Source organism: Hylobates moloch, unplaced genomic scaffold (genome assembly GCF_009828535.3).
Source record: "Hylobates moloch isolate HMO894 unplaced genomic scaffold, HMol_V3 SCAFFOLD_13, whole genome shotgun sequence".
In the NCBI taxonomy this organism is placed as follows: domain Eukaryota; kingdom Metazoa; phylum Chordata; class Mammalia; order Primates; family Hylobatidae; genus Hylobates; species Hylobates moloch.
In genome coordinates, this window is record NW_026652288.1 from 51,600,034 (window position 1) to 51,613,694 (window position 13,661).

Below are 13,661 nucleotides of genomic sequence, written 5' to 3' on the forward strand. Positions count from 1 at the left end.
CATCTCCCCGTGGGCTGAAGTGACCGTGGAGAGCCTGGGGGTGAGGACACTACGTTGCTTTCTGGGGCTCTGCCCAGACACCTACGCCGGGTTGGATTCTGAGAGGCAGGACTGAGTGAGGGAGCGAGTCCCAGGCAGCACCACAGGGAGGGTGCTGGGGGCCTGCGCTGTAGTGTGGAAGGTTCCTGTGGGCTGTGAGGGTCTGCGCAGGGAGAGGCTGAGGAGGGGAGAGGCACTGGTGAAGGCTGTGAGTAGTGGGGATGAGGGGACATTAGTACGCTCCTCCACTTCGAGGGGTATGTAACTGCTACAGCCACCTTGGAGGGCATTTTGGCACCATCTATACAATTTTATTTATTTATTTATTTATTTATTTATTTATTTATTTATTTATTTTTTGAGACGGAGTCTCGCTGTGTCGCCCAGGCTGGAGTGCAGTGGCGCAATCTCGGCTCACTGCAAGCTCCGCCTCCCGGGTTCACGCCATTCTCCTGCCTCAGCCTCTCCGAGTAGCTGGGACTATAGGCGCCCGCCACCACGCCCGGCTAATTTTTTGTATTTTTAGTAGAGACGGGGTTTCACCGTGGTCTCGATCTCCTGACCTCGTGATCCGCCCGCCTCGGCCTCCCAAAGTGCTGGGATTACAAGCGTGAGCCACCGCGCCCGGCCCCTATTTATTTTTATTTTTTAATAGTTTTTGAGACAGAGTCTCACTCAGTCACCCAGGCTAGAGTGCAGTGGTGTGATCTCAAAAATAATAATAAATAAATAAATAAATAAATATGTACTTTTTTTTTTTTTTTTTTGAGACGGAGTTTCACTCCTGTTGCCCAGGCAGGAGTGCAATGGCGAGATCTCGACTCACCGCAACCTCCGCCTCCCAGGTTCAAGTGATTCCTCTGCCTCAGCCTCCCAAGTAGCTGGGATTATAGGCGTGTGCCACCAGGCCCTGGCTAATTTTGTGTTTTTAGTATAGACGGGGTTTCTGCATGTTGGTCAGGCTGGTCTCAAACTCCTGATCTCAGGCGATCCGCCTGCCTCAGCCTTGCAAAGTGTTGGGATTACAGGCGTGAGCCACTGCACCTGGCCATTTTTTTTTTCTTTTTTGAGACAGAGTCTTGTTGTGTCGCCCAGGCTGGAGTGCAATGGCACGATCTCGGCTCACTGCAACTTCCACCTCCTGGGTTCGAGCGATTCTCATGCCTCAGCCTCCTGAGTAGCTGGGATTACAGGCATGCGTCAACATGCCCGGCTAATTTTTGTATTTTTAGCAGAGATGGGGTTTCACCATGTCGGCCAGGCTGGTTTTGAACTCCTGACCTCAAACAATCCACCTGCCTCAGCCTCCCAAAGTGCTGGGATTACAGGCGTGAGCCACCATGCCTGGCCATAAATGTTTAAAAAAAATTTAAATGTCCATTAGTAGACAAAATAAATTATGGTATATCTATGTGTCTTAGCTCCTTCCTCTGTAAAATGGACAGAATATAGAATTTGCCACATAGGGTTATTGTAAGGATTGAATGAATTAGTATATATAAAGCACTTAGAATAGTTCCTGGCACATAGATGCACTGTATAAATACAAGCTACTGGTATTGTTGTTATTATTATTTATTACTATTATTAGAGTACTGGGTAGCCATTTAAAAGATAGGTGAGAATATATATACTAACATGAAAGTATCTCCACTGTATATATTAAATATTTATTGCAAATTGCAGTATAGAATGGACATTATAAGCCCATTTTTGTTATTTAGAACAGTATATATTATTGATATATGGATGTTACCTCTGAGTAGCAGTAAGGGCAGCAATTAGAATAGTGATGTTTCTCTTTTTATTATAGAAACTTTTTTGGTGATAGTTTTATTGATATATAATTCACATAACATATAATTCACGTAAACATGTAATTCGCCCACTTAAAGGGTACTATTTAGTGGTTTAGCATATTTGCAGAGTTGTGCAGACATCATCACAATCCGTATTAGAACATTTTTATCACCCCCTGAAGAAACCCCATACCCTTTAGCCATCCCTCTGTAATTCTCCCAAGGCTCCCTGTTCTAGGCAACCAGTAATCTACTTAGTGTCTGTATAGATTTGCCTGTTCTGAATTCTGGAATCATATTATGCATGCTTTCTGTGATGAGCTTCTTTTACATAGCATAATGTCTTCAAGGTTCATCCAACCTGTAGCGTGTATCAGCACTTCGCTTCTTTTATGGCCAAATAATATTCCATTAAATGGATATACCACATTTATTTATCCATTCATCAGCTGATGGACATTTGGGTTGTTTCCACTTTGGGGCTCTTATGAATAATGCTGCTATGAACATTTGTGTACAGGTTTTTGTGTGAAAATACGTTTTCATTTATCTTGGTTATATACCTAGGAGTGGAATTGCTGGGTCATATGGTAACTCTGTATCTAACCTTTTGAGAAACTGCCAGACTGTTTTCCAAAGTGGCTGCACTAGTTTACAATCCCACCAGCAGTGTATGAGGGTTCCAATTGCTCTACATACTCACAAGCACTTGTCATATCTTTTTTTGATTATACCACTTAGTGGGTGTGAAGTGGGATCTCATTGTGTTTTGATTTGATTTTCCCTGATGACTAATGATATTGAGCATCTTGTCATGTACTTATTGGCTATTTGTATATCTTCTTTGGAAAAATGTCTATTCAGATCCTTCACCCATTTTGTTTTTCATAGAACTTTTATTCCAGTAAGGAAGTCTGACATTCATAAATATATGTAAAAATACTGCATATGTGCTATGGAGGTGAGGTATATTGTGCTCTTTGAGCATAGAATACAGGAGAATTGACCTAATCAGGAGGTGAAGGAGTCAGGGAAGGCTTCCCTCAGAAGGGATGGTTCAGCTGAGACTGGAAGAGAGAAAAGAAATGAACTAGGTGGTGCCCCTTTGGGTAGACAAGAAGATTCTGTGTGTGTGCAGAGGCCATGGGATATTTCTGGAATTGAAGATATGGAGCTGGAGCAGCTTCCCCCCTTTGCCTTGACTGTTTCCACCCCACCTGTAGCCTTCCTCATCCATGGGTACTTGCTTGGGGCTGGTGCTGCCATCCATCCCCACTCTCCTAGTCATCAAGTGGGCATTTGAAGTGTGTGGAACTGTTTTATTTTGCTTTGTTTTGTGACACTAGCCAGAGGGCATTACTGTTTATTGAGAGGGAAACAGGGATCTTAAACATTTTTGTAATGAGCAGGGATAGCTCTATATGAACAAGAACTGACTCACCCAACATGCCAGTAGGGTCTCTGTTGAGAATCTGCTGCCAGCTCTACTTGTATTTTTGTGTGTGTAACATAAAATTTACCATCTTAACCATTTTTACATGTACAGTTCAGTAGTGTTAAATACATTCACATTGTTTTGCAACCAGTCTCTAGAACTCTTTTCATCTTGTTTTTTTTTTGTTTTGTTTTTTTGAGACAGAGTATCACTCTGTCCCCTAGGCTAGAGGGCAGTGGCACAGTCTCAGCTCACTGCAGCCTCTGCCTCCTGGGTTCAAGCGATTCTTGTGCCTCAGCCTCCTGAGTAGCTGGGATTATAGGCCCCCTGCCACCGAAACTGGCTAGTTCTTGTATTTTTAGTAGAGACGGGGTTTTGCCATGTTGGCCAGGCTGGTCTCGAACTCCTGGCCTCCAGTGATCCACCCACCTTGGTCTCTCAGAGAGCTGGGATTACAGTCGTGAACCACTGCACTCAGTAGAACTCTTTTCATTTTGTAAAACTGAAACTCCATACTCATCAAACAACAACTCATTACCCCCTCTTCCAGCCCCTGGCAGCCACCATTCTACTTTCTGTCTCCATGACTTTGACTACTCTAAGTACCTATATAAGTGGAATCACACGGTATTTGTCTTTGTCATTTCTTTTCTTTTTTTTTTCTCGAGATGGAGTTTCGCTCTTGTAGCCCAGGCTGGAGTGCAATGGCGCTATCTCGGCTCACCGCAACCTCCACCTCCTGGGTTCAAGCAATTCTCCTGCCTCAGCCTCCCGAGTAGCTGGGGTTACAGGTGCACACCACCATGCCCAGCTAATTTTTTGTATTTTTAGCAGAGACGGGGTTTCACCATGTTGGCCAGGCTGGTATCAAACTCCTGACCCTGTGATCTGCCTGCTTCAGCCTCCCAAAGTGCTAGGATTACAGGCATGAGCCACTGCACCCGGTGGTATTTGTCTTTTTCGATTGGCTTATTTCACTTAGCAGAATGTCTTCAAAGTTCATCCACGTTGTAGCATGTGAGAATTTTCTTCCTTTTTAAGGCTGAATAATATTTCGTTGTACATATATGCCATATTTTGCTTATCCATTTATCTGTTTGGGTTGCTGTTTGGAATCTCTTTGAGACCCTGCTTTCAGTATTTTGGGTGTATACTCAGAAGTGGAATTGCTGGAGTATATGGTAATTCTATTGAATTTTTTTGAGGAACTGCCATACTGTTTTCTATAGTGGCTGTGCCAGTTTACATTCCCGCAGTGCACAAGGGTTCTAATTTATTCACATCCTTGTCAACGCTTGTTATTTTCTTCTTCTTCTTTTTTTTTTGAGATGGAGTCTTGCTCTGCACTCCAGGCTGGAGTGCAGTGGTGTGATCTCGGCTCACTGCAAGCTCTGCCTCCCAGGTTCACGCCATTCTTCTCCTGCCTCAGCCTCCCGAGTAGCTGGGACTACAGGCTCCCGCCGCCACGCCCGGCTAATTTTTTTTTGTATTTTTAGTAGAGACGGGGTTTCACCATGTTAGCCAGGATTGTCTCGATCTCTCGACCTCGTGATCCGCCCGCCTCGGCCTCCCAAAGTGCTGGAATTACAGGCATGAACCACCGCGCCCGGCCAACGCTTGTTATTTTCTGTTTTGTTTTGTTTTTTTTTGAGACAGGGTCTTTTTCTGTCACCCAGGCTGGACTGCAGTGGTGTGATCATGGTTCACTGCAGCCTCGACCTCCTGGGCTCAAATGATTCTCCCACCTCAGCCTCCCAAGGAGCTAGGACCACAGGTGCACGCTGCCACACTTGGCCAATTAAAAAAATTTTTTTTGGTAGAGACACATCTCTACCAAAATTCCATTTTGCTGTGTTGCCCAGGCTGGTCTCAAACTCCTAGGCTCAAGCCATCCTCCCACCTCAGCCTCTTAACAGTACTGGGATTACAGGCATGAGTCACCACATCCCCTCATTTTCTGTTACTTTGATAGTAGTTATCCTAATGGGTGTAAGGTGGTAACTCATTGTAGTTTTGATTTGCATTTCCCTAATGATTAGTGATGGTTGAGCATCTTTTCATTTGCTTATTAGCAATTTATATATCTTTATTGAAAACATGTCTAGTCAGATCCTTTGCCCATTAAAAAAATTACATTGTCTTTTTATTTCTGAGTTGTAAGAGTTCTTCATATATTCTAGATGCAAGTCCGTTATCAGATATATGATTTTCAGATATGTTCTTCCCATTCTCTAGGTTGACTTTTCACTTTTTTGAAACTTTTATTTTAGATTCAGTAAGTACATGTGCAGGTTTGTTATAAGGGTATATTTTGTGATTCTGAGGTTTGGGGCACGATTGAACCCATCACCCAGGTAGTGAGCATAGTACCCAATAGGTATGTTTTCAACCTTTTCTCCCCTCCCTCCCGCTTCTTATAGTCCCCACTGTCTTTTGTTCCCATCTCTCTGTCCGTGTGGACTCAGTATTTAGCTCCCACTTACGAGAACATGTGGTATTTGGTTTTCTGTTTCTGTGTTAACTCACTTAGGATACTGGCCTCCAGCTGCATCCATGTTGCTGCAAAGGAGATGATTTCAGTCTTTTTTATGGCTGCATAATACTTCACGGTTTGTATATGCCACACTTAAAGAAATCTAATCCGCTGTTGGTGGGTACCTAGGTTGATTCCATGTCTTTGCTATTGGACTTTTCACTTTTTTGATAGTGTCCTTTGAAGTACAAAGGTTTTAAATTTTGAAGTCCGATTACGTATTTTTTCTTTGGATGCTTCTGCTTTTGGTGTTGTATTTAACCTGACCCAAGCTCACAAAGATTTACTCCTGTATTTTCTTCTAAGAGTTTTATAGTTTTAGCCCTGGGATTTAGGCCTGTGATCCAATATGAATTAATTTGAGGGTGTGATGTGAGAAAGGCATTCAAACTGCATTGTTTGCATGTGGATATCCAGTTGTTCCAGCACCATTTGTTGAAAAGACAGTTCTTTCTTCAATAAATTGTCTTGGCATCCGTGTTGTAAATCAGTTGACCGTAAATGTGAGGGTTATTTCTGGGTTCTCAGTTCTGTTCCACTGATCTACATGTCTATCCTGTAGACTACATTGTCTTGATTCAACTGTAGCTTTGTAGTATGTTTTGAAATCAGGAAGTGTGAGTCCTCCAACTTTGTTCTTTTCTTCACGATTGTTTTTGGCTAGTCTGGGTTTCTTGAATTTCCATATGAATTTAAGATCAGCTTGTCCATTTCTGCAAAGAGGGCAACTGAGATTTTGATAGGAATTGTGTTCATTCATCAACATGAAACATCTTTCCATTTATTTAGGTCTTTAATTTCCACAGTGTTTTGTAGTTTTCAGAGTATATGCTTTATACTTCTTTTGTTAAATAGATTCTTTTTTTTTTTTTTTTTGAGACGGAGTCTTGCTCTGTCGCCCAGGCTGGAGTGCAGTGGCGCAATCTCGGCTCACTGCAAGCTCCACCTCCCGGGTTCACGCCATTCTCCTGCCTCAGCCTCTCCGAGTAGCTGGGACTACAGGCGCCCGCCACCACGCCCGGCTAATTTTTTTGTATTTTTTAGTAGAGACGGGGTTTCACTGTGGTCTCGATCTCCTGACCTCGTGATCCGCCCGCCTCGGCCTCCCAAAGTGCTGGGATTACAAGCGTGAGCCACCACGCCCGGCCTAGATTCTTAAGTATTTTACTCTTTTTGGTGTTTTTGTAAATGAAATTGTTTTCTTAATTTCATTTTTAGATTGTTCATTGCTAATGTGTATAGAGATACAATTGATTTTTGTATGTTCTGTCTTTTGGAAGAGTTTGTGATCTGTTACCAATTTTTCATTAAATGTTTGATGGAATTCATCAGCAAAGCCATCTCCGCCTGGGCTTTTCTTTTCTTTTTAACTTAAAAAAAATTGAGACAGGGTCTTGCTCTGTTGCTGAGGCTGGAGTGCAGTGGCACGATCAGGGTTCACTGCAGCCTTGACCACCTGGGCTCAAGTGATCCTCCTGCTTCAGACTCCCACTGTGGTAGATTTTTTGTTTGTTTGTTTTTGGAGACAGGGCCTCACTCTGTTGATCAGGCTGTAGAGCAGTGGTGCAATCATGGTTCACTGCAGCCTTGATCCCCCAGGCTCAAGTGATCCTCCCACCTCAGCCTCCCAGGTAGCTGGGACTATGGGAGTGCACCACTATACTCCTGTCTATTTTTTTTCTTTTTCTTTTTTTTTTTTTTTTTTTTTTTGAGATGGAGTTTTGCTCTTGTTGCCCAGGCTGAAGTGCAATGTCATGATCTCGGCTCACAGCAACCTCCGCCTCCCGGGTTCAAGCCATTCTCCTGCCTCAGCCTCCAGAGTAGCTGGGATTACAGGCATGTGCCACCACGCCTGGCTAATTTTGTATTTTTAGTAGAGATGGGGTTTCTCCATGTCGGTCAGGCTGGTCTTGAACTCCGGACCTCAGGTGATCCACCTGCCTCGGCCTCCCAAAGTGCTGAGATTCCAGGCGTAAGCCACCACGCCCAGCCTTTTTTTTTTTTTTTTTTCTTTTGTAGAGGCGAGGTCTCACTAGGTTGCCCAGGCTGGTCTTGAACTCCTAGGCTCAAGCAATTCTCCTGCCTTGGCCTCCCAAAGTGCTGGGATTACAGGCATGAGCTACCACATCCAGCTGTAGTAGTTTTAAAAATTACTAATTCAAGAGGCCGGGCGCGGTGGCTCACGCTTGTAATCCCAGCACTTTGGGAGGCCGAGGCGGGCGGATCACGAGGTCAGGAGATCGAGACCACGGTGAAACCCCGTCTCTACTAAAAATACAAAAAATTAGCCAGGCGTGGTGGCAGGCGCCTGTAGTCCCAGCTACTTGGAGAGGCTGAGGCAGGAGAATGACTTGAACCCGGGAGGCGGAGCTTGCAGTGAGCCGAGATCGCGCCACTGCACTCCAGCCTGGGTGACAGAGCGAGACTCCGTCTCAAAAAAAAAAAAAAAAAAAATTACTAATTCAATTTCTGCATAAACTTTTGTACTATTCTAATTAATTAATTAATTTGTTTATTTAGAGACAGAGTCTCACTTTGTCACCCAGGCTGGAGTGCAGTGGCACAGTCTTGGCTCACTGCAACCTCTGCTGCCCAGGTTCAAGTGATTCTCCTGCCTCAGCCTCCTGAGTAGCTGGGATTACAGGCGCCTGCCACTGCGCCCGGCTAATTTTTGTAGTTTTAGTAGAGATGGGGTTTCACCATCTTGGCCAGGCTGGTCTTGAACTCCTGATCTCGTGATCCACCCGCCTTGGCCTCTCAAAGTGCTGGGATTACAGGTGTGAGCCACCATGCCCAGCCTATTTATTTATTTTTGAGACAGAATCTTGCTCTTTTGCCCAGGCTGGAGTACAATGGTGTGATCTTGGCTCAGTGCAACCTCTACCTCCCGAGTTCAAGCGATTCTTATGCCTCTGCCTCGGCTTCCACCTCCCGAGTAGCTGGGATTACAGGCATGCACCACCATACCCAGCTAATTTTTGTATTTTTTAGTAGAGACGGGGTTTTGCCATGTTGGCCAGGCTGGTCTTGAACTCCTGGCCTCAAGTGATCCACCTGCCTTGGCTTCCCAAAGTGCTGGGATTACAGGCATGAGCCACCATGCCTGGCCTATTTGTTTATATTTTTTGAGGCAGGCTTTCATTCTGTTGCCCAGGCTGGAGTGCAGTGGCCAAATCATAGCTCATTGTAACCTCAAACTCCTGGGCTCAAGTGATCCTGCCATCTCAGCCTCCTGAGTAGCTGGGACTATAGGCATGCCCACTACACTTGGCTAATTAAAAAAAAAATTTTTTTTAGAGATGGGGTCTTGCTATTTTGCCCAGGCTGGTCTTGAACTCCTGGCCTCAGGCAATCCTGCCTTTGGCCTCCTGAAGTGCTGAGATTATAGGTGTGAGCCACTATGCCTGACTCAAATTTGTTTCAGTAGCATTGGATCTTCCAGTAAAACATTCAAGTTTTTTGAGAATATGAGCTTTGGAAATAAAAGCCTAGGTTCAAAGTCCATCTCTGCAGCTTCTGCTTGGATCTTTGAATCTCAGTGTCCCTGGCTGCACATTAAAAAGGACAGTAACACATTGTTGTGAGGTTGAAATGGGCCATTTTAGGCATGCAAAGGGCTTAGAGCTGGGCCCAGCACCAGGCTCTGAGTAGCCTTTGAGATGACTTTACATCTTTCTCCCTCTACATTTTGGCAACAGGGTGCTGTGCCATTCCTGGTCAGTGCCACCTCTGGCACAACTGTGCTAGGGGCCTTTGACCCCCTGGAGGCAATTGCTGATGTGTGCCAGCGTCATGGGCTATGGCTGCATGTGGATGTGAGTGGGACTTCGGCTTGGGGGTGCGGTGGGGTGGGCTGAGCCAAGGCAAAGGCCCATGTTGTTCCTCCTGCTCCACAGGCTGCCTGGGGTGGGAGCGTCCTGCTGTCACAGACACACAGGCATCTCCTGGATGGAATCCAGAGGTGCATACAGTCCCCTTCTTCCCAAATCCCGCCCTTCAAACCATTAGTCCAGAGAATCATCATGGACTAGGGAGTTTAACATGGCTGGGGTAGGAGGCTGAGGGGAGGGGGACTGGAGAGAGGATTGATTGGAGCTGGGAGGTCAGACATGGCAATTCTTCCTGATGCTGGGGTGAGGGTGAGACCACAGCCTCTTTACTGGGGACCTGGAAAAGGAGGAAGGGCTCTGGTTGGGCAGCTGGAGGAGGAGCCACTGACCTGCCTTTGCTCCACCCCATCCAGGGCTGACTCTGTGGCCTGGAATCCTCACAAGCTCCTCGCAGCAGGCCTGCAATGCTCTGCACTTCTTCTCCAGGATACCTCGGTGGGTCTGCCCCTGCCCCTGCACCGGCCCCACCTCTCTCTGGAGCTCTGCCTTCTCTATCCCACCTTAGATAAAGTTCAGGCCTTTCTCTATTCTCCTTACCATCCCTTCTGAAGCTGCATCTCTGCTACCACCCTAACCTGTATTAGGCTCCTTCACTCCCCCGGGGTCCTCTCTTAAAAGGAAAAAGTTTCCAGCTTGAAGTTGGAGTCAAAGTATCCTGGAGTTTCTAGCTTGAGGTTGCCATCAGAGTTTGGGAAGAACCTGGGTATTGGGAGGAAACCCAAAGAAAGGGGTTGGAGCCAGCAGGCAGCCGTCCCAGCAGTGCTGCCTGGCTCCAGGGAAAGAAAAGGGTATCCTGAGCTAAGACCCCCACAGTGCAGCCCTGGAGGAAAGCCTCGGTGGAGAGGGTAGGGTCTGACAATCTCCTCACCCCCACACAGAACCTGCTCAAACGCTGCCATGGGTCCCAGGCCAGCTACCTTTTCCAGCAGGACAAGTTCTACGATGTGGCTCTGGACACGGGAGACAAGGTGGTGCAGTGTGGCCGCCGTGTGGACTGTCTGAAGCTGTGGCTAATGTGGAAGGCACAGGGCGATCAAGGGCTGGAGCGGCGCATCGACCAGGCCTTTGTCCTTGCCCGGTAGGCGGGTGGAGGTGGGGGGTCGTCCCTGTTCCCCTCTCCTGGGTCCATGCCCCTCCCTCTTTCCTGCTCCCGGGATTACTTTTCTCTCGGTCTCTCTGTGGCTCATTCTACGTGGGCCTCTTCTGTCGGGACCTCAGCTTTTCCTCCCCGCCTATGGTTTCTCACTCTCTGTTCACAGGTACCTGGTGGAGGAAATGAAGAAGCGGGAAGGGTTTGAGCTAGTCATGGAGGTTGGACCCCCTTCTCTTTTGTGGCCCCTGCCCCAGCCTAGCTCTTTTGCAGCCCCCAAGCCCCAGCTAAAGCCCTAGTGGAGGGAAAAGGGCAGGGAGAGGGAAAACGGTCCCCCGTCCTCAGCTCACACCTTCCTCTTTCTCATTCCTCTCAGCCTGAGTTTGTCAATGTGTGTTTCTGGTTCGTACCCCTCACCCTGCGAGGGAAGCAGGAGAGTCCAGATTACCACGAAAGGCTGTCGAAGGTAGGCGTGCTGCGCTGCTCTCCTTACCCGTTAGGGAGCTGATGCAGCTGATGCGCTTCTGCCCCCTGTTGGCTGGGAGTGGCATGGCAGGTCCCCTTGCTGGTCTCTCGCTCTGAGGCGTGGACGCTCTCTTTTCGGTAGGGGTGGGGATGGGGAGGAAGGTATGTTTCTGGGAAGTAAGAAGCAGAGAGGGGTGTTACAGGAGAAGTCAGAGAAGTTACCAGTATGCAGTACACAGAGCCTTGTGCTGGCAATTGGGCTGGGAACTCAGGCCCAGGACAGATATGAGGCAGAAAGATCATGGAAGAGCCTTATTACCCGTGCTGGGGACAGAGCAACCCGAGAAGGCCAGTCTAGAAGTGCCATCTGGAGGCAAGGAGCTGTGTTATATCCTGGTCCCTAAAGATAGAGTGGTACTAGGTGCTGCAGATGATCTGAAAGGACACATGTTCTTGCCCTTATGGAGTTGTTATTATAAGACAACAGTTACCTACTTGGAAGCAATGTGTTCAAGGCAGTGTTGTAAATTACTTGCTAGATCACAGGGCACAGATTAATATTATCAAAAATATTACAGGAATTAAGAGAGGGGAGAAGAAGGTGTTGACTAAGGCTTAGATGACCAAGGCTTGAAGTTAGACTAAAGCAGTGTTAGGAATCAAGAGAAAGTCAAGATTTGGCAGAAAATGTCCCACAGGACAGATTTCTTGGAGATAGGAGAAATGGGGAGAAAAGCAGAAGATAGAGAAGGCCAAGCAGGTTAGATATGACAGAAAAGGTAAACTGAGGCCAAGGTCAATGTCTGAGCCCCCAGAAGGTGGCTGGGTGGGAAGGAAAAGCACCTCTGCAAGCCTGGCAAGACAAGAAGCCAGCCTACCTGTCAGCCGACCCAGGCTGCAGCTGGAATCTCTCTCCACCCTCCCACAGGTGGCCCCCGTGCTCAAGGAGCGCATGGTGAAGGAGGGCTCCATGATGATTGGCTACCAGCCCCACGGGACCCGGGGCAACTTCTTCCGTGTGGTTGTGGCCAACTCTGCACTGACCTGTGCTGATATGGACTTCCTCCTCGACGAGCTGGAGCGGCTAGGCCAGGACCTGTGAGCCTTCTCTGTCTTGCTGCCGGCCTTGATGCCACCCCTCACCCGCAGAGTCACTGCATTCCCTCCCAGCCTTTGAGGCGGGGCGCAGTGGCTCACACCTGTAATCCCAGCACTCTGGGAGGCCGAGGCGGGTGGGTCACTTGAGGTCAGGAGTTCGAGACCAGCCTGGCCAATAAGGTGAAACCCTGTCTCTACTAAAAATACAAAAATTAGCCGAGCATGGTGGCCCACGCCTGTAATCCCAGCTACTCGGGAGGTTGGGGCAGAATTGCTTGAACCCAGGGGGCGGAGGTTCCAGTGAGCCGAGATTGCACCCCTGCACTCCAGGCTGGCTGACAGTATGAGACTCTGTTCCAAAAAAAAAAAAGAACAGCCTTTCTAGGCCACAGTGACCTGCACAATGTTTATATGCTTTGACCTACTAACTCTTTCTCCTAACTAAATATTTGATTTTAGGAGAGTGTTTAAATAAATTACAGTATGTCTATATGATGGAATGTTATTTTGCCATTAAAATTATGTTTACAAAGATAATTTTTATTGACATAAAAATAACTTTAATGTAATTTATGTTGAAAAAGCTGAATACAAGTCTTTATATACAGTAATATTTGAGCTATGTTAAAAAATACATAGGAAAAGACTGATAAAATGAAATATGGCAAAATGTTAATAGTTTTCCCTGGAATAGGATAATAGGCAATTTTAAAACAGACTCCTTTAAAAAAACAAAAAAAGAAAAAAACATAGACTCCTTTATATCTTTTGAGCTCCCTCTCTTTTATTATGTAATGAATATGCGTTGCTTTTGTAATAGGAAAATAATAAAGTTAAAATTTCAACTGCATTCTTTTGGTATGTTTTTAAAATTTATTAACATTCAACCGGCTGAGCACGGTGGCTCACGCCTGTAATCCCAGCAACTTTGGGAGGCCGAGGCAGGTGGATCAACTGAGGTCAGGAGTTCGAGATCAGCCTGGCCAACATGGTGAAACTCCATCTCTACTAAAAACACAAAAATTAGCCAGGCATGATGGCGGGCGCCTGTAATCCCAGCTACTCGGAAGGCTAAGGTGGGAGAATTGCTTGAACCCAGGAAGCGGAGCTTGCAGTGAGCTGAGATCACGTCATTGCACCTTAGCCTGGGTGACAGAGCGAGACTCTGTCTCAAAAAATGAAGCAAAACAAAACATTTAATCAAATAATGAGGAACTTTATTTATTTTTTTAAACAAGATGTGGCCAGGTGTGGTGGCTCATGCCTATAATCCTAGCACTTTGTGAGGCTGAGGTGGGAGAATCGTTTGAGC

The 13,661-nt window shown here is 46.5% G+C and overlaps 1 protein-coding gene across 7 annotated transcripts in view; it reads left to right on the forward strand.

Annotated features, from left to right (window-relative positions):
* Positions 1-13,199, forward strand: part of CSAD (cysteine sulfinic acid decarboxylase) — a 27,702-nt gene extending 14,503 nt beyond the window's left edge. For 4 of the 7 annotated variants that reach the window (XM_032173623.2, XM_032173628.2, XM_058426340.1 and 1 more), the window contains 7 exons: positions 9,505-9,621; positions 9,703-9,767; positions 10,050-10,131; positions 10,575-10,774; positions 10,956-11,007; positions 11,163-11,252; positions 12,180-13,193. In XM_032173623.2, coding sequence (XP_032029514.2) covers positions 9,505-9,621; positions 9,703-9,767; positions 10,050-10,131; positions 10,575-10,774; positions 10,956-11,007; positions 11,163-11,252; positions 12,180-12,353 — 780 coding nt within the window. In that variant the 3' untranslated portion in view covers positions 12,354-13,193. Of the gene's footprint in view, positions 1-9,504; positions 9,622-9,702; positions 9,768-10,049; positions 10,132-10,574; positions 10,775-10,955; positions 11,008-11,162; positions 11,253-12,179 lie in introns of all 7 variants that reach the window. The other 3 variants (XM_032173626.2, XM_032173627.1, XM_058426341.1) reach the window with 2 other exon arrangements.
* The last annotated feature ends 462 nt before the right edge of the window (positions 13,200-13,661 follow it).